Genomic DNA, 20,264 nt, shown 5'->3' with positions numbered 1-20,264 from the left:
CGAGAGCTTCAACAACCAAGACAGCTCAACTTGCTGAATGAGCAACAAGCTGGGACATTTTTATTTTTATTTTTTATCTTTTAAGAATGGAATATTCCGGAATGATTCCCAAGACAGAATTTTGTACATCCATCTCCTGAGTGTGAGCTTATTATCTCTTTATCTCTTAGTTTTTCCAGAAGAATTCCGGATGCTGGCAGACACTACACACACCACAGCACATAAATACTGTGTGGTGGCTCAACACACTGTTCACTAACTTTTTTTTTTTTTTTGTTCACACTTGTGAATTTGTTGATCTCTACAGCAGAAAATAACTAGAGAGAACCCTGCAGCCCGCAGTTACTTCAGAAGGACTGCTCACCCATTCAAAACCTTTCCTGGGATAAAACCGAGGGAGAAAGGAGAGAAGAGAAGGAGAGCAGTGGTGTGCACTCTCCGTTCAGAGCTTCCATTCAACCGTTTCACAGGACCGGAACAATGGCTGGAATGCGTCCGCATCAGGGCTAAACGACATTAGATTACATCCGCCGGGCAGACGCTCTCAGAGTGACCGGCACTGTAAGAGAATCACGAGTGCCTTCATGCGATTTATACGAGTTATACAGTGCCGGTGCCAGCTAAACGCATTCCCAGACCATAATGCTAATACACGCAACACTACTAAAGCTGGAATACGCGGTGTCAACTGTGCTTAGGCTGCGACGCTTTACCTTGTGCTGTCCAGTGACTTTGGGTACGTAGACCACAGAGTACGTGCGGTTCTTGTCATTGTTGGCGGTGACTTTAGCCTGGGGGGGGGACCAAACATTAAAAAAAAACACAGGTGGTTAGACTCGTGGAGACCATTTTAAGCGCCGAGCAAATGAAAGGGGTGAACGAGTGAAAGTGGCGTTGAGGAAAGACGTCACGTGACCGACGTAACTCTCACCTCCTCCCTGTGGCCCGCCGGGTCCTCCACGTACACCAGCACCTCCCCCATCCCGGCGCTGATGGTTTCCACGGTGAACAGAGCCTTCTTCATCACCACGTTACCTGTGGGCTCAATACCTGCACGACACAGAGACAGTATCCATCACACACACATACGGACTGAAACACACACACCCTCAACACCTGTACAACAGAGAGAGTATCCATCGTACGCACATACAGACTGAAACGCACACACCCTCAACACCTGTACGACAGAGACAGTATCCATCACACACACATACGGACTGAAACACACACACACCCTCAACACCTGTACGACAGGGAGGGTATCCATTATACACACACACACACAGACTGAAACACACACACACCCTCAACACCTGTACGACAGAGACAGTATCCATCACACACACATACAGACTGAAACACACACACACACACACACACACACACACACACACACACACACACCCACACTGTCGACGAGACAGTACGAGCACAGGCGCGCGCCAACGCACCCGGTCCGTAGGCGCGGGCCTTTTTGGGGTTCAGTTTGGGGCGGAGGGGGGCTCCGGGCTTCAGCTTGGCTTTGGGGAACTGGGACAGGTAGGTCATGACGGAGTGCTCGTCCACGTTGGGGTCCACGATCTCCTCGGGGGTGATGACCTGGGGCACGACACAGAGACACAGAGTTAACCCACAGAGCCGACTGCCGCCATTACCGCCTCACGTCCTGCATTAGCCTGAGCGTCCCGCATCTCAGCCAAAAATATCGCCACACAGAGCACTGGTCCAAGACTACACAGTACATTACCCGCGTACATACATACAAATTCACGTTAAAGGGTTACCAAGTGTATGTGCAATGAAACTGACAAATACCCAGCTTTAAGTGGTATTAAGTGAATAAAATTACACAAGCCAACACTACAAAGCAGTGGGTAACACAGGCTACTCAGCCCAAAGGAATAAGCCTCTTATGCACTGTAAACGCACGTTAAAGTGCCACATCGGTAGATGCAATTGTTTTAGTTTCAATAAGACACTCCTCCTGAAACCAGAAAGGAATACTCCCCAATACTCAGTTGCTGAGGAGCGGGGGGGCGGGGGTCATTTAATTAACAGAATATGACACACTGGTCCAGACAGGACAGCTGTATGCCTTTGATGGAGATAAGGTTTAGTCTGCTTGGGTGCTCCAGGCTAATGGACTCAGAGAACTTCAAAGGCCTAGCCCACGGCAGGACAGAGATAAGCACAAAGATGAACAGGACAGAGGACCAGCCCCAGGGTGGGACGGAGATAAGCACAAAGAGGACAGGGGACCAACTCCAGAGCAGAACCGAGGGGGTGACTCTTTCTGACCCTAAGGGCAATCAGTGTGTGTGTGTGTGTGTGTGTGTGTGTGCGTGTGTGTGTATATACATGAGTGTGTGTGTGTCACCAGGGGTTAGGTGGCTTCAACAGTTCCCTGAGGAAGCCTCACTCTGCCACAAATTACAGTGTATGATTCCTCAACATTACAAAAGTTCAATATCTATGGGCACCATGTTTAAAATCCTGATTCAGACCAAACTAGAATGAGACAGAGGCCATGGTGTTACTACCAGCCTATTCAAACAGTACGTTTATTGCCTGACCAAGACTCCCAACAGCAGGTTCTGAGGTTTGCTGATGCATCTTGGGATGCCTTGGGAGAAACAGTGGTGAGACACTCATTCATTTTCCTGATGATCATATACATAGTATTTCACATGAAGGTAAATTAAACTCTTTATTTTAGCCAATGAAAATTGGTATTTGATACCATAAATTGCTCATAAACCTCCTTGATTTCATCTGACTGTGCACAATTTGTCAAAGGTCGATCCACTAAATTTCTCTGCCATCAGAGAATTTGGTAATACCATTGATGATAATTATCAAGTGAATTAAAAATAACAAATAAACAATATATTAAATGCTGGATAAGTGAGGAGTTTTGGCACTTGCGTTCTGTATTCAGAGCACTGAACATCAAACAAGCACGTTAACTGTTCAAGTTAGCTTAATTTTGTCAGGAACCATTTTACCAAACAATTTCTACTTGTCTGACAGCTCCCAAACTCTCATTCACACACACACACACACTCACGCACAAATATCAAGTCTGGCTGACAGTTAACCTCAGACGACCCTGACTCCGACATTACCCATAGATCCAGTTCGCCAGTCAGACAGACTGCCAGCCAGCCAGCCACGCGTGATGTGAAAGCAGCTTTTGAAAGCCTTTGTCACTGAAGAGGAATTAAAACCTGCTCTCTTAGCAGAACTCGCGCCAGTTGCAGGAAAACCACAGGCAACTGGCAGGCTGGCAGACAGGCTGCCCGCAGCACCGCACGCCACGGCGGGCTCGCTTCCTGCGCCATCACAAAGATTCGCCCGCCACTACAGACTCTGCACCTGCAGCTTTTCGTTCCGCACGCTCTCTGCGACGGGCGCTCTGCTCTCTGAGCCCGATCATCTCTGCATAAATGCACGCAGCGAATAATGCCTCTTCTCACCGGACCCGCATGACGCCCAGTCAGCATCAGTGATGGCAAATCAAAGTGGGCGTGTCTGAGTGGAGGAGGGTCTCTCTGTCTCTGCACAAGGCAGGGGGTATTTCTGGACCGGGGGGAGGTGTGTGTCTCTAGAGGGGGCGGGGGGGGGCGTGTCTCAGAGCAGGGGTGTGGCTCTGGATCGGGGGGTGTGGTTCTGGAGCAGGGGGTGTGGCTCAGGATCAGGGGTGTGGCTTGGAGCGGGGGCGTGGCTTGGCGCGGGGGCGTGGCTCTGGATCGGGGGGCGTGGTGATGAGCGTACCTGTGGGATTCCCAGCCAGTCGTCAGCCTGCTGCATGGCCTCGCGGGCATTCTCCACCGGCTTGCTCCGGTCCCAGGAGTCCCAGTCAGGACACAGACCTGGGGGAGGGAAATGGGAGAACAAACTCAAACACCACCCCCTCACACACACACTTACTCCCTCAGGAGAAATAAGGACGCACAGCCCCACAGGCTGAAGGAGAGCTTGGGACGTTCATCCCACTTCATTATACAGATAATTACAGAGAGAGAGACAGAGGTGCTACTGGGCTTTAAGCTCACCCTCCTTTTCTCTCAGTTTGGAAGGACAAAATTTATTCTCAAGTGTACTGCTTATCACTACGTTCTCCATGCTTCTATCAGAACAGATACCAGACCATGGGGCCCATCCACACACTGGAACAGGGCCTTAACAGGATGAAGCTCCCAGCAGCCCCTCTGTCCACAGCCCCTAAAAAGGCCCTAGCCACGCCCCTCTCACCTGGGGCACAGCTGTCCACGAGAGCGCCCAGGGCCTGGCCTGTCTGCCAGTCACGGCTGAAGTTGGCGATGGGCAGGTCTGGCACTTTGTTCTGGATCCATCCCAGCAGCCTCTGCTTCGGCGTCTTCTGCTTGCCCTCGTCCTCCTCCTGTTCCTCGTCCCACATGGGCATGGAGATGGAGTAGTGCAGGATCAGCGTCCATATCAGGCCCAGGATCAGCTTCAGGTTCCCGTCCACAATCGCCTTGGAATCTAACGGACACAGTATCGACAGTGTGAACATGCATCACAACGGCTGAGGATGACTGTCAGAGACACTAAACACTGAACAGTAAGGACATGAGATTCACAGCTGAGGATGACTGTCAGAGACACTAAACGCACTGAGCAGTAAGAACACAATTCACAGCTGAGGATGACTGTCAGACTAAACGCACTGAACTGTGATAGTCGGCATCATCACAGTTGAGGAAGGCAGGCATGTTTTTAAATGGCACAGTTGCAACCAGATCGCGTGCCAGAAACGACCACTGGCCTAAAAGCGAATTACACCGCACACCACGCATCCTTCGGAGAGAGAGCATGAGTTAAAGAAGGCCCTGGCTAAAAAGCTACAGGTTTTGGTTCATTTATTTAGCCCTTTTTTGTTTTATTATTTTTACCAAGATCCACTGAGGGTGACAGAAGAAGCTTTCCATTTATTTATTTGTCATACTGTAAAACCTCTGTCTCTCTCTCTATCTCTGCAAATACATTTGCTGGTGAAAACCAGTGAATTCACACATCTCCCCGTGCCCAGCTCTTCTGTCCACCCAGGGGCGTGTCACAGGGGTGTGACACAAGCGATGAGGAGTTATTTTCATAAACCCGTGACGCATGTGTAAACTGTGCAATTTACAATATCAAATGCCCCTTAAAAAAGTAACGCCTATGCAAAGCTACACAAAAACTCAAAACTGGTGTTTTGAGAAACATGGAAGCAGATCTGCAGAAGTCATACACAGACCTGCAAGTGCATAAATATATCAAAGTGCCACTCATGGGTATTTCAGTGTGTTTGTTAAGTGCCAGTGGAACACTGTGTCACATCAGAAACACTGGAATTAAAGCCAATGAGAAGCGGCCATTCAGGAATTAACATGAGCATTTCAATACAACCGCAAGGAGTCACAGTTTCCATTGATTCAAAATGAACTACTATCAGAATTATGACTACACAGCACTGATAAACTTCAGAGTAGCACATTTTTTAGAAACGCAACAGTAACAATTCCAATCAACCAAGGATTCAAGTTCTTAAAATTTTCCACATCACTTTCATAGTTAGAAACATTTCAGAGTTCCGGAAGGGTCCGTTTCTGTATCTCAAGCTCTACCGTGATATTCTGCCCTTTCACCACTCGGTATTCAGACTACTGAATAACATCGCACAAACAAACCCTGGAACCCCACAGCAGACAGCAAAGGTGAATGTGTCACATGACCGGGCGGGGGGGGGGGGGTGAGGAGAACGAAGGACTCACAAAGAGAAACCACTGCACCCCCCCCCGCGATGGAAGAGAGAGAATGAATCATCACAGCTTGCATGTCACGCGATTCGGGTCTGCAGGGGACCCAGCTAGCCATTCACTGAGATTAGAATGGCGTGCCAGAGAGGTGTATGCTGAAAGTCATATGCATAGCTTGTGATGCATGAAAGTGTTCAATGCACCAAAAACAGCCCACATATAAATCAGAAATTCCCCATGACGAATCAAAACCCCACGCACCCCCTCTCCTCCCCCCCCCCCCCACAGTCAGGAGGGCAGTGCACCCTCACATACCTCACGACTTTAAAAAAAACATTTCATGTTATATTGAAAAGTTTCATTTGAGTTTACATTTTTTGTTCAAACAATAATGCAGAATTAATCCCTGTTCCTCCAAACTTCCAAAGATTAAACCGTTATCTGATGTAAATCAGATGGATAAATCTCATTCACGTGGGGTCTGCCAAGGCACCCTGCACTGCCATGTGGTATCCATGGTAACAGGACTGCTCTGGGCCCAAGATAATCTTTGTGGATTACAGAGAGAAGAAAAGTAAACGAACATCGAGTGGGAAAAACTGACCGAGGGGTGTGTGCGCTGGGGGATGTCGTCTGCTGGAGTTCAAGTTCTCAGAACAATATAACCACGTGCACGCGAGTGCGCACGCACGCACACACACACACACACACACACACACCCCTCCAAGGTTACAGGGCAGGAGGACAAATCCTGTGATGGGGTGATATGACAGTAGAAAACTCAGTTCTTGCCAAACAAGGACTCATCCAGACTCCAATGCCGTAAGGAACGTGTACAGTCAGTCAGTGGGCGTGGCTCACACCCCAGGGTTGCATGTCAATCAGCACGGATGATTATTACTCCGCCTCCATATCACAGTGCCTTAACTCCACAGCTAGGGACTCTCTGAGTGGTCTGAAATGTCAGAAAGCCGTGTAAAACACAGGGACGGTTTTAAAAAAATTTTTTTAAGGAGCACCCGAAGGCACAGCGCGTTCCCCTGTTCCAGATATGCTAACGGCCATGCGAGCCAGAGGAACTGAGCGTCCTGCTCCGGGGGTAAAAAGGGAAAGCATGATTTTGGGGATAAGCTGGAGCGAGAGGGAGCGCTCACTTATCTAACGGCATGGTAACAGGAAACATGACAGGAATCCCAGAGCGTTCCAACATCGGCCGGGGGATTCGGTACACACACACACACACACACACACACACACACACACACACAGGCCTTTTTTGGCCATAAACGCATCCAGTGGGCTTAACCACAGTTAGAAGGCAAATTCCCCGAACATGAGTGCCGCAGCAGTGGAGTTGTGCAGAATCACTGAGTCATCCCTTCCTTTAAAAGAGGAGGCGCTGTTCACAGGCACTGCTGAGCCTGACTCATTACAGGGCCCAAACTGCGCCAACCTGCCCTAACACTGCCCTCTAACAGAGAGAAACCACCCCCTACCTGCAGTAACACTGCCCTCTAACAGAGAGAAACCACCCCCTACCTGCAGTAACACAGCCCTCTAACAGAGAGAAACCACCCCATACCTGCTCTAACACTGCCCTCTAACAGAGAGAAACCACCCCATACCTGCTCTAACACTGCCCTCTAACAGAGAGAAACCACCCCTACCTACTGTAACACTTCCCTCTAACAGAGAGAAACCACCCTCTACCTGCTGTAACACTGCCCTCTAACAGAGAGAAATCACCCCCTACCTGCTCTAACACTGCCCTCTAACAGAGAGAAACCACCCCCTACCTGCTCTAACACTGCCCTCTAACAGAGAGAAACCACCCCCTACCTGCAGTAACACTGCCCTCTAACAGAGAGAAACCACCCCCTACCTGCTGTAACACTGCCCTCTAACAGAGAGAAACCACCCCTACCTGCGCTAACACCGCCCTCTAACAGAGAGAAACCATCCCCTACCTGCTCCAACACTGCCCTCTAACAGAGAGAAACCACCCCTACCTGCTGTAACACCGCCCTCTAACAGAGAGAAACCATCCCCTACCTGCTCTAACACTGCCCTCTAACAGAGAGAAACCATCCCCTACCTGCTCTAACACTGCCCTCTAACAGAGAGAAACCACCTCTACCTGCTGTAACACTGTCCTCCAGAGAGAAACCACCCCCTATCTGCAGTAACACTGCCCTCTAACAGAGAGAAACCACCCCATACCTGCTCTAACACTGTCCTCTAACAGAGAGAAACCACCCCCAATCTGTTGTAACACTACAGCACACTGATCAGTACAGTGAACAGCACTGAGCTACAGCACACTGATTACTGCAGTGGTGAACAGCCCTGAGCTACAGCACACTGATCACTGTGAGCAGGGCTGGAGGTTGTCTGGATTGATGCCACTAGTGGAAGCACACAGTGGGATGTTACCTTTGAGGCAGACAGTATATGTGGCTAGTGTGACATTTAAGAAGACAATCTCAGCCTCAGTGCCCCATCCCCAAACAGGCAGCAATAAAACCCAAATAAGTTTAAAGGGTTAAAGTCCCTGCCTTGTAATGACCCTTCCCAGTGAGCTCACTGCATCTCCACAGGAGCCAGAGGAAACGGTTCACATTCCATTGACATCTTATCACAAACTACGTGGTCTGGAGTCGGCCCTGACTCACACCCCCCAGCGCTGGGACAGGGAGGGGGGCGTCAAGCCCATCGCCCATTCCCCTTAAGGCCAGGAGAAACCCCACAGAGAGGGAGAGAGGCACACACACTCACACTGAAGTGCCACACGTGGAATTAAAAACCCAATGGAAAATGTGAATGTACGTGAACAAGTACAAGTAAGCGAAAAAAAATCTATCTGTAAGACTGGAGATCTGTGAAAATCCTTCCTTTTTTTTTTTTTGTTGGATTAAATGAAAACCCCGCTCTGGCCCGAGCGGTTTGCAGGAGCCGGAGCTAAAGGTTGAAACATGGGGGAGACACGGTGTTCTAGCACACAGGGCCCAGCTCCGAGCGCAGGAGAGAACATGTCTCGCACGGACAGCCTCCAAAACGTCCTCTCCTCCTCCTCCTCGTTCTGCTCCCTCTTTCCTCCCTCCCTCCCTCCCTCCCTCTCCCTCCGACTGGAAACATTCCCTCGGCTTTTTTTGCCTTAAAAGGGCAGAAGCAAACTTGATCCTGGCAGTCTCCCCATTGCTCGGCTCCGAGGTTTCTGATTACAAGCAGGAAGAGGGGAGGAGAGGAGGGCGGAGGAGAAGAGGAGAGAGGAGGAGAAACTGAAGGCGGGGTGGGGGGGGAAGAGAGAACGCAGCGAAAAAGTGCTGTGTGGGGAATTTTTACAGCCCTGTTCTGACGGGGGCAGATCGTCAGACCCCTATCCCTTACCCACAATGCATTTCAGAACAGAGCAGAATGAGAGACCGCTCCCACAATGCACTTCACACAATTTCAAACGGTTCACATAACGTACAATTCTCATACAGTAGCAGCTATCCACAGCCATGAACCTCAAGTCCAGGTCAAACAGTAAAGCTTAGGCTTGGTTTTAAGGCTAAGTCAGTAAAGCTATGGCTAAGTCTTAAGCTATTATAAGAGACATGATGAAAGAACTACAACATCTCAAGATACAGGTACAACAGGAAAGTGCAAGAAGACCAAGATAAGTGCAGCAGGAAAGTACTACTTGACTGGGGGGCTGGCTCTGCAGTGAAGTGCAGTGTGAATGTTCGTCAAGGTGGAGTCTGAAGAGATGAGTCTTCAGACAAACGGCGGGAAATGGGCAGTGACTGAGAATCTCGTAGAGGAAGAGGGAGCTCATTCCACTGCTGGGCAGCTAGGGCAGAGGAGATTTTCGGGCAGAGTCTGAGAACCACTCGTGCGGAGGGAAGGAAGTGCAGCAGAGCAGAACAGGAGCGTAGTGCTGAATTGCGTCCTGTGCGTAAGAAAGGGGCTGTCCGGTTGGCTGCTATATAACAGAGAGAGTCAGAGAGTGGCTGGATGCTCCCAGCCAGCAGGTGGGATTCTGTGAGCTATATTTTTTATAGCCTAAATGTTTTGTGAGCAGTGCTGCAGGATCAGTATTTTGTGATCAGCGCAGCAGAATCTGCATTGTGAACAGGGCTGCAGGATCAGTATTTTGTGATCAGTGCTGCAGGATCAGTGTTGCGAGCAGCGTTGCAGGATTAGTATTTTGTGAGCAGTGCCATTGAATAAGCGAGCAGCACAGAGTTGAATCATTTATTTGCATCAGTCAGCGGCCTCACCAATGTCTTGTAATTTTTTAATCCCATATTGTATACTCTGGTATACAAGGCCAGGTTACACCCTGTAAGCATACTGCACATGTATAAACACACATCACTTTAATGTAGGGGATTATGGGTAATGGCACTCAGCCCCTCCCTGGAGACTCAGACTAACTCAAAATCAATGACTCATCCCCCCTACGGATCACAGCAGGGGTGGGGAACCCAGATCCTGGATGGCTGACCACTTCTGGGATGACATGGAAGCTTCCACTCGCAATTATGCAATTGGCCCAAATCGCTGAAGTCATCCAGAATTTCAGCTACATTTAACCTCATTGATGAGAGCTGAAGACTGCATTAGAGTCCCTACGTGAAATGTTTAACAGTTTTTTAACAATTAACCAATTAAGCCAGGGGAAACCAGCAGAAAGACCGACCAGAAATGAGGAGAGGTCAGAAACGCAACACCTTTAATAAAATCGACCGATTGACATTCTGATATCTGCTCAGAGCCTGATGAGTCTTTAAGGGTATTGGGTTTCTCAGCTTCGAGCTCTGACCTTATTCGGGGTCAGTCCCTGTGAGGTAATCCAGGTATGGACCCCCTCTGTGTAAACAAAGGCCCTTCATGATAAATAAGGCTGGAGTACGATCATTTGATTGCAGGGTGAGCTGACAACCACCTGTCACAAGAAAATTTCACTTCGTTTCCACTGTGGTTTCAACTGATGTAAACAGCACAATAATACAAGAGGAGAAGCATCTACAGGTCTTCATGGTTACACAAAGACAAAGACCCAAAAAAACAGGATGTGTAAGAAAAGAGAGAAACAGGAAACGAATGAAGCCCTGAGATTGATGCGGTGAGCAGGTTACCCCAGGCCACCGCTTCGCGTGCCTGGAGGGTCTGAAAGGGTTTCGCGCCTCGTTTCGGCTCTACCAAGAAAAGACTAATACCAAGATAAGAATGTGGGCAGTGCAGCTGCAAAAACCATTCCAGGGTATAAAGCCCCACAGCTGTTCTGCCTAGTCCGACTGCGTTGCACTCTAAAATACAGACCTGCAACGACTACTCAAACTGTGTTACCGTAAACACCAGAGCTCCATCAATCTACCGCCAACTGTGTTACACCGAAAACCTAGACCCGTGATGACTGCAACTGCGCGACGCTCAAAAGCCATTAACACAGCGCCATTTCCAGACCTGGATCAAACACATATTTTTTTGGGATTCAATTACTTTTCTGTGCTCTATTGATCTTGCCTGGTGTAATTGAGCCTGCCAATACGACCAGAGGAGGGGTTTGCACTTTTTGAGAGTATTTCATTGAGTATTTCATACACCAGACAAGATCAGTAAAGTATAGAAAAGTATTTGAATCCAAAACAAGTACGTATTTGACCCAGGTCCGGCCATTTCACAGCTGTCGACTGTACTAACTGTATCACCTGGAACAACCATTATGACGATGTCGAGAGGCAACACCATCATGTAACTCCACCTTGTTGTTCCACACGTGCCTTACAATGAACTTAAATGAGGTACGATTAGTTTAAAATGTCAGAATTATAAAAGAACGACAGACAAAAATATTGCGCAAGGCAATGTAGATCTGCTGACGCCAACTCCCTGCCTGTCAGGTACGGAAAGACGTTTTTCACAATGATGCAACAGGCATTCCTGGATCGCAGCTCATTTGGAGAACACGTTTCTTCACGAAAGCACTGGCTACGAACTGAAGAAAATAAAATAATTCTGCTGGCAGGGGTACACCCTTATTTTAGAATACAGCTGCTGAAAGACACATTCAGAATCCCCCAAAATTATGAACGTGCGCTGCACACAAACACAGTCCGGGGTCCACACACCGGGTCCCCTGAAAGGCCGAATCCAGGGTGCATCTCCACAAACACCACCATGTTTCCAAGCAACAGCTCCACCAGGTTCACTACCCAGAATGCATTATGCCCAGCTGGTCATTTTACCAACAATCCATCAGTGCCACACAACTACAAAATATGTTATTGGTGCAAAACCATCTCCAAAAATAACACACACACACACTCACTAACTGCAATAGGAAATAACGGTTTAGCCTAATCATGTAGGGTTTTGAATCAGCATTATTAGAGTTTTGTAGAGATTATTATAGAGTCATGAAACACTGACAGTACAAAAAAGCTGGATGAAAAACTTCAATGTGTCAAAAAATATAAATGACCAAAACATGGATGTGCAAAACGTTTCTGTACATTAGCGATGACATGCATCTTTGCTCGCTGGATACTTCCCTCGTATGTTGCAAGAGAAATGTCAGTTCAAACAACGAGCAGCATATCCTTGCACAATCCTTGCCCCTGGGGCAATGGATTCCTTGGGTGGAGCGAGACACTCCTTTATGATGAAGAAATACAATTTATACATTGCTTCAGCATCGCCCTTGTTCTGTTTATGAGCTTGGCACCGCTTCTGTTTTTCCCGTTTCACAGAAGAACAAGTGTCAGACATACAGACAGACAAACGCACATGACGCACCCACACAAAATCAACGTGTCTCCTCCTGTGCAGGAATCTACCAACTCTTGGCATCTCAGTTTGGATGCCAAGGCCCTTCAAGTTTTCAGTGCACAAAGAGCCATGTTTTTACCGGTGCTGTGTGCAGCCATTTTTCTTCTCCAGACCACATTACTCTGGAGGATGACACTGCAGGCTCTGTGGCCGTTAAAATGTAGAAAAACGATAATAGTTGTGGACATGTGTGTCCGTTACAGCTTCCTTCCTCTTCAACGTAGATGGGCTGAACAGCCTGTTCTCCTCATTATGTATTAGGTTCTTATGTCATAGATGGGCTGAATGGCCTGTATTATGTCCTGTCAGGTTTCCACAATTCTGTTGCTCAGCAAAAAGAGAAAAGAGAAATGTTCTATTGGGTTATCTCTACGGTCACAGGTCACTGCACAGAGCGGTTGTCCCCGTCAGCCAATCGACACAGAGCGGTCTTCACTTTCAGCCAATCGCATATCTGCTAGTTCCATCTAACGGACTGCGAGATGCGCTGAGCAAGAACTCCTTTAAAGGACTGACTGGACTGATCTGATATCTCCCAGGTAACCAGTAAAGAAGCCACCGCCCTTGTAGGACTTGTCACAACATGGAGATCACCACTGCTGAGTGTATTAGATTACATTCCTCTACTCTTCACAGGCAAGGCAATTCAACTCAGGAAAAACCCACTCACTAGACTCTTTAGAATTATACTGAAGTTAGTTGGAAAGTTCTATCAGAGATGCGGTAGACCCCAAAATGAACAACCTCATTTGCAAATAAAGTAAACATTTGTTCTGGCAAGATAAAATACTTGCTAAAATATCACTCTTAGGCCTAAGACAGGAGGCCGAAAGCAACACAGCCAATTTTAGTAAATATGACGGGGATTTATACTGATTTGTTAATGCAGACTGAAACTAACATGGCAGGCGGTAGGGGGTTTCTTTGGGCAGGCCATGTCTGCTGCAAAGGAATTTGTTTTACCAACAGAAGAAAATGGTTTCAGAAAGATTAACCACAATGCCATAGCAACCAATCGCCGGGTAAATATGTAGTCAGTACAACCATGGCAACCAATTTAGGCAATTTTGTAATCAATCCTACATCCACTTTTCGTAGTTTTTGTTCTTTCCATGGAACCTTTAATTCCAGAAGAGGTTTTGCCACAACCCCCAGGTAGCTGCTGAACTGAAACTGCAAAAACAGACAATCCCTTTTGTGTCAGAATTAATCTCCTGGAATTACACTGGCTATAACTATCCAACCTGCGTGTGGAACTCTTTTCCCCAGCTGTTACAATGGAAAGGCCCGGGCAGAACTCACAGTGCCCTGCACAGACAATGGCCATAGTTTTGCATCTCAATTGTGTAAGAACACATTTTAAAAGCCAGCTAAGAAATTAATGCCAATGTATTTTGGCTAGATTGCCGCCCAGAAGAAAGCAGAGGAAGTTGGCCACACATTTCTTATTGCAGTCACCCCACCCAAAGCATCTTTGTATAGCTCACAAGACGCAACTGCTTTCCAGTAACGTCGAGCGAAGGAAGACAAAACTACTACTAGCATAATAAATAAAAAAAATCAGGCAGACACAAAGCCCAAAAATTAATAAAAAAGGAAAGATTTCAGGCCCACTCACTTCTGTCTTCGAGGGAGGAGCGACCAAAGAGCAAAATCAGGCAAATGTGAACAAACAAACGCATTCTGTTGTGAGGGTCCAACTGGGACAGGATAAAGTTTAATTATTGGTCTACACCCAATATCACTCTGAAAATCATAGAAGATTCCACAGGTGTAAATGAAAAACATGACAAAAGGGTGTGATTTTTGATAAAGAGACAAGAGTGTGGCATGTTTCATTATCGATTAAGCCCAATACATAAAAACAAATTCCACCGACTGAGACTGAATCCAAAATGGCAGCCACACAGTTTGACAGCACACATCCCGGCTGTGTCCAAACTGTGGGAGACCAATATCATGGGGGCCTTGTCTGAAGCAGCACGCTTGCCTGCTACTGAGTATACAACCTGTGTACAACTTGCAAGCAACTTGAATGCTCAATAGTATGCAAGTGCGCCGATTCGGACAAGGCCCCATGATATCGTTCTCCCACACTCCTGCAGTGCCTGGTTTCTTTTTTTACTGTTCAAAGAAATCACCGAGCATAATGGCTAAACAAACAGATGACAAAAAAAAAAAAAGGTGACAGAGGGAAAGGGATGAAGAATGTTCCAGACAGAAGAAAGGCAAACGATGAGGTTGAGAAAGATTAATCTTACACCTGCTTAGCCCCTTAAACAGAACAAAGACCCAGGTACATGGTTACTCATTATTGACTGTACAGGTGGTAACATTTAACTTCTTTTTAAAGAACAAAAGGAATCTCGCAAAATGGAGGCAGACCCTTGTTTGCAGTGTCAGAGGTTAAGAAGACAGGAGATTGCAGAAAAGGGTTTCCTATTCAGAGAGAACTGCAATCAAAATACCACACGGATGGGGTGTTCAACAAATGGAATGGGGATAAACTACACTAAAATGAGGCAAGCAACCCGTATCAGGTGAAAGAAAGACCCAGTCTATGCCACACGACAACAGAACAATCAACCAATGGTTAAATAGCACACAGCAATACATTTAACCAATATCTTCAGCCATTACTGTTCTGACCCTTTATTTACAACAGGACTGCCCAACCCTGTTCCTGGAGATCTACCGTCCTGTACGTTTTCACTATAGCCCTAACAAAGCACCCCTCATTCAACAGCTAGATTTCATTGAGCAAGTAATTAGTACTATCACATGCCAAATTGAGGTTGAAATTAAAAACCTACAGGACAGTATATCTCTCAGAACAAGGTTGGGCAGCCCTGCTCTAGCTTAAATGAGGTGTGCTTTGTTAGGGTTGGAGTGAAAACCTACACGATGGTAGATCTCCAGGAACAGGGCTGCCCAGCCCTGACTTATAGTGATGTTCTCAGGGACATACATATTGGTCAAAGAACCCTGGTTCTAGACTTCTAGTCAACGCCAGGTTCACTGACCATCACATAAGGTGACAGTAAAATAGTAATTACAATGCACAATATTACAGCACAACTGACACGTGCAATGCCAAGGAACCTCCTTAATTACTCAGAACCTGAGAATATAAACACTGAACTTCAAGGGTATAGTCTTACAAAACGCATACAGAACACACATTATGGGGTGTGGCAGGCTTAAGTAATGACATGGCAGCCATTCCGTAATGTTTACTGTAATGCAGAGCCAAGAGCTTAAGGGCAGGTAATATGACTGTTCTGTATTATGTTCATCCAGCAAAGTAATGTTCATCTAAATTTTGTTTGACCATGGACTCCAAACTGTGTGCCACGTTTATCATTTTCAAAATTTAGAAGCCCTAGCATGGCAAGCGTGTGCGTGGCACAATTACAATAGGCTGCGATTTTCCCCCAGACTGCATTTAAAAAAAACAAAACAGAAACATTCCATCTGAGATTACACCAAACCTCACCTATCTGTAAATATCAGGATACCATGGCCTTAGTCTGGGAAGCAGTAGCAGTGACTGGCCACAGGGATGTGCAGCTTAGTCATTGGTCTGATTCTCAAAGGGGCGATACATTTGTGATGTATTGGACACACACTGCCTAGCAGTAGCCTGACATGTTAGCACAGTCAAAACCTCCCAAAAACTAGGTTTTCCAGCAAATGTATCCAGCAGTTCTGGGGGGTCTAGGGTGAGCCCCTGGGGCATGGGCCCACAGGCCCGGCTGCCTTCTCCAGGAGTCTGGAAACCATCAGGCCACAAAATTTGAACCAAACTAGGAAGTGACCCAGAAGAGAACCACTGCATGGCAACAGCCAGGTAACATGAAGGCCATTCAAATGAACTAGACTGAAAAGCAACAATATCGGGCTCTCTGCTAACATTTTTTCCAAGGAGCAAATGTGCTCCTAAATTGAAAAATCTATGAGCACAAGAAGGCATCCTGAATTAGATGTGCTCCTTAATTATTTTTCCAGGTGGCACATATCAATTTTCGGTAGCAAACACTCCTACAATGGGAGCACTGTAGAGCCCTGTGTATCATTTCACAAACTAAGGAAACAATGTCCCTTGGTCTGGTGGGTACAGGACCTATGAGAAACGGTCAGGACCAACTAGGAACCATCAAGCTTTGCACTGTGTGTAGCCACACCCAGAGATGCCCTTGCAACAGGCTCAAATAGCATGTTTCAGGCCCTGCAAATGTGCTGGGGCAGACCAGTTTGTACAAACCCAATGACAGCTCGTGTGAGGAGAGAGGAGAGGAGACACAAGGACTGGAATTGGCTGTGTGTACTTTAGAGAGAAAGGGATGAAAGCAATTAAACACAGTGCCCAAGGGAAAGCGCTCACATCCTGTCAGGACACCAGTCCAACACACAGCTCTAACCAGGAGAGCAGCCCAGAGCAGCCAATACCATCATTCAGAAACTTTATTGATAGAAACCCAACTCCCAGAACGACGTTGCTTTGAGATTCTCTTTTAAAAGCAACCTGCCTCAAAGATCTGGAGGAAATCAAACGTTTAGACCTCATAAAGGCTCACAGCGAACCAGAGGAATGTATTGAGTCGTACGTCAAAGTCACAAATTGACCCTCATGACCCACTGGGTCACTAAACTGATCATTCCTAAACTCTCAGCTTTTCCAGCATGCTTTGGACGAATTTGAAACCAACTGTGACTGATTGTGACTTCAAAAATACAGAGAAAATAGATTTTTCACCAATATGGTATTCCGCAACTCAAAAGACACCTCCGGTCATTTTAAGGATAAGAGAAATAACTGGCAGATTATTTGATTTTGACACATGAAATACAAGTTGCAGCAAATACTCTGATATTAAAACAGATCATACCAAATTATGATTCATGGGTGGAGTTCCCCTTTAAGAGTTCAGAGGAAATATGTTACCAGACAGTCATCCGCTGAAGACTACTCATTGGGAGCACAATGTGACCAGGAGGCCAGCTGTGACTACTTGTACAACCAGTGGGGATCAACCCACCCTACTGTACCTCCAGTGGAGATCAACCCACACTTGTGAGCCACCAAAGGGAATCAACCCACCCTTCTGTGCAACCAATGGGAATAAGCCCACCCTTCTGTGCAACCAATGGGAATAAACCCCACCCTTCTGTGCAACCAATGGGAATAAACCCCACCCTTCTATGCAACCAATGGGAATAAACCCACCCTTCTGTGCAACCAATGGGAATAAACCCACCCTTCTGTGCAACCAGTGGGAAGCAACCCACTCCAAAGCAAAAAAGCTATAACATGCATCTACAAGGCAATAAAAATGGGGCCATTTCACTTTGAGAGACAGTGCAGACCGATGTTTCAGGACTAAAGCTATGATTAGGCCTGCTCAGTCCCAGATGCAGAGACCCTGGAATCAGCACTTACTGCATTAGCTACAGGCCACACCAGGGAAACACCAGTGCAGACAGTGGTCAGAATCTGATGGCATGTTCACAGGAATGTTTTCTGGTTTGAATCTGCATGTTCGGCTGAGACCTGCCATCACCAAGTTGATGCGATTAGTTCGAAATATCTGTAATTTGCCAAAGAGGCTCTGAACTGCCCCGTCACCTCCAGGCTTGGAGCAGTGGCATATAACCCTGACCCACGAGGCCAAGGCATGCACAACCGGACATTTATACATTGAATTTCTTCAATGCAAACTACTTGGTGTCTAATCAGAGCATCCTGAAGGCACCTGGAAATTAGGGGTGCCATTTCAAATGTGTTCCATAGCTCAGCATTCTGTGGTAAACATTCAGGGCCAGGAATCTCGTGTTGCTGGCAGTGAAGGAGGAACCCAAAGTTATGCACTCTGCAAACAGCTCTGGGACATAGCATTTTAGGACACAGCCAGAGCCTGTGGGCCTGTGTTGGGTTCAACCAGTACTCAACCATTCCCTTGGTCCATGCAATGATTTTAAAAATCTAAACTGTTTTTGCTAAACTTAAAGCAAGGAGTATTAAACGCCATTCCTGTAAGGCTGCATCAGTTTCTGGTTTTAATGGAAAAACGCTCCTTCCACCAATCACCCTGGTTCAATTAGCTAATTAGTCATATACATTAATGCCAGGTCTACTTTGTAGATTAGACCAAAGTGAAATACTTAAACAGGCACAAGAACAGACCTTAACTTGCATTCATAAACTTATCAATAAATATAGCTAAAATGGTGGATTATGTATGCAATTGGGGCCATTACACAATTAAGAGAAGTGGTTGGCATGAAATACAGAAACAGAGCTGGCTTCACAGGAATGGGATCTTCCTCAGTCTTAAAATGAAAGCTGGGCTGTCACCTCACCCAGTAGCTGGATGCATAAAGGTACGGACTTCCTGACTTCCAAATTTTAAAAAGAACAATGGAAAAACAGAGGCTAAGACGTACCTTGTGATGTCACCGGGCATTACATGGATAAATGCATGCCATTTTAAAGAGTGTATAACAGTAATGACACAGTACCCGAGTAATTACAAGAAACCCACTGCTTTTAACCATAATCATGAAGACAAGAGAGCACAATGACGTTCCTTCCCAGACAAACATTACCTTTCTATTTAAGGATAAACGTCTTTCTATTTATATACAATTATGTATATATCAGCTGTCCAAACTTGCCTCTCTTCACCTCTGTATTGACATACTAAGCTATGACTGTGAGAAAATGTCTGTGATTGAAAAGGTTACAACTGTTTATCTATAGTTAAATGTGCATACAATCATGCTACTGAATCTAACTTTTTCTTTTATTTATCAAGCATGAAGAGTCGGACTAATTATTGACAAATAAAAATAATACTCTTGTCCTCTGTGGAAACCGTGTCGGTAGGCTACGATAACCATTTTGTTTTTTAATGCTTTTGGCTTTACGCTCATACTTTAAGAAATCCAATTTTTTGTTTGTGCCTCCCCGCGACTTTAGGAAATAGTCAGCACTGCCTATTCACATATGGAAAGACATTTTCATGAGTTAATGCTGGCCAAAATCATCCACGCCGTTTTGGCGCAACGCCCGTAGCCTATGTCCCATTACTTCGCCAAAAGTTCAGGTAACCTAGAAACAAAATCGTGAAACTCTATAAATGTATCTCTTAGACCATAACATTACGACACTTGCAGTCTCAAACGTTTTCTACGTGTCGCATAGCGTGAAAGAAAATGAAATTGAAATAATTCCGAAAGTCTGCACTTCATCCGCAGTGGATGGCTGGGCTTTCCCACACTGAGTCAGACAAAAGCTTAGCAGTCCGCCGTATTTACACGCTTTCGCCGTTTTCCCCACCCCTCGTTTTCTGTCTGGCTCATGGATTGAATATCCAGACTGGACACACGTCCGAACATTAAAAAAGCGAGGCCTTTACTTTCGGGATTACATCTAACTACATATCCCGATGCTCCAAGTGGCCAATATTACAAGCAACCACCGCTACGTGGGGATCCGGACAGGCAAGGCGTCTCTACCTCTGCAACTCGAAAAAACTTAAATTTTTTCGGGAAAAAATATATGGTCTCACCATACATGTTATTTATCACACAACTGTTAAATAGTCTGCATGGTTTTAGTTACCTGCGAACACGGATCTATGCAATACCTTTCAAATACTGGGATATCGAAGTGAGTTT

The 20,264-nt window shown here is 46.4% G+C and overlaps 1 protein-coding gene across 5 annotated transcripts in view; it reads right to left on the bottom strand.

Moving 5' to 3' along the window:
- Positions 1-20,264, bottom strand: part of LOC135237811 (filamin-A-like) — a 64,207-nt gene that overhangs the window by 38,708 nt on the left and 5,235 nt on the right. For all 5 annotated transcript variants that reach the window (XM_064305297.1, XM_064305294.1, XM_064305298.1 and 2 more), the window contains exons 3-7: positions 4,258-4,509; positions 3,778-3,875; positions 1,455-1,602; positions 932-1,050; positions 714-791 (exon numbers count right to left, since the gene is read on the bottom strand). In XM_064305297.1, the coding sequence (XP_064161367.1) occupies positions 714-791; positions 932-1,050; positions 1,455-1,602; positions 3,778-3,875; positions 4,258-4,509 (695 nt within the window). The remainder of the gene's footprint in view (positions 1-713; positions 792-931; positions 1,051-1,454; positions 1,603-3,777; positions 3,876-4,257; positions 4,510-20,264) is intronic.

The sequence above is a fragment of the Anguilla rostrata genome, chromosome 13, assembly GCF_018555375.3.
Source record: "Anguilla rostrata isolate EN2019 chromosome 13, ASM1855537v3, whole genome shotgun sequence".
Classification (NCBI taxonomy): Eukaryota; Metazoa; Chordata; class Actinopteri; order Anguilliformes; family Anguillidae; genus Anguilla; species Anguilla rostrata.
The sequence above is the reverse complement of the archived record's forward strand: the minus strand, read 5'-3'. Positions and strand labels throughout refer to the sequence as shown.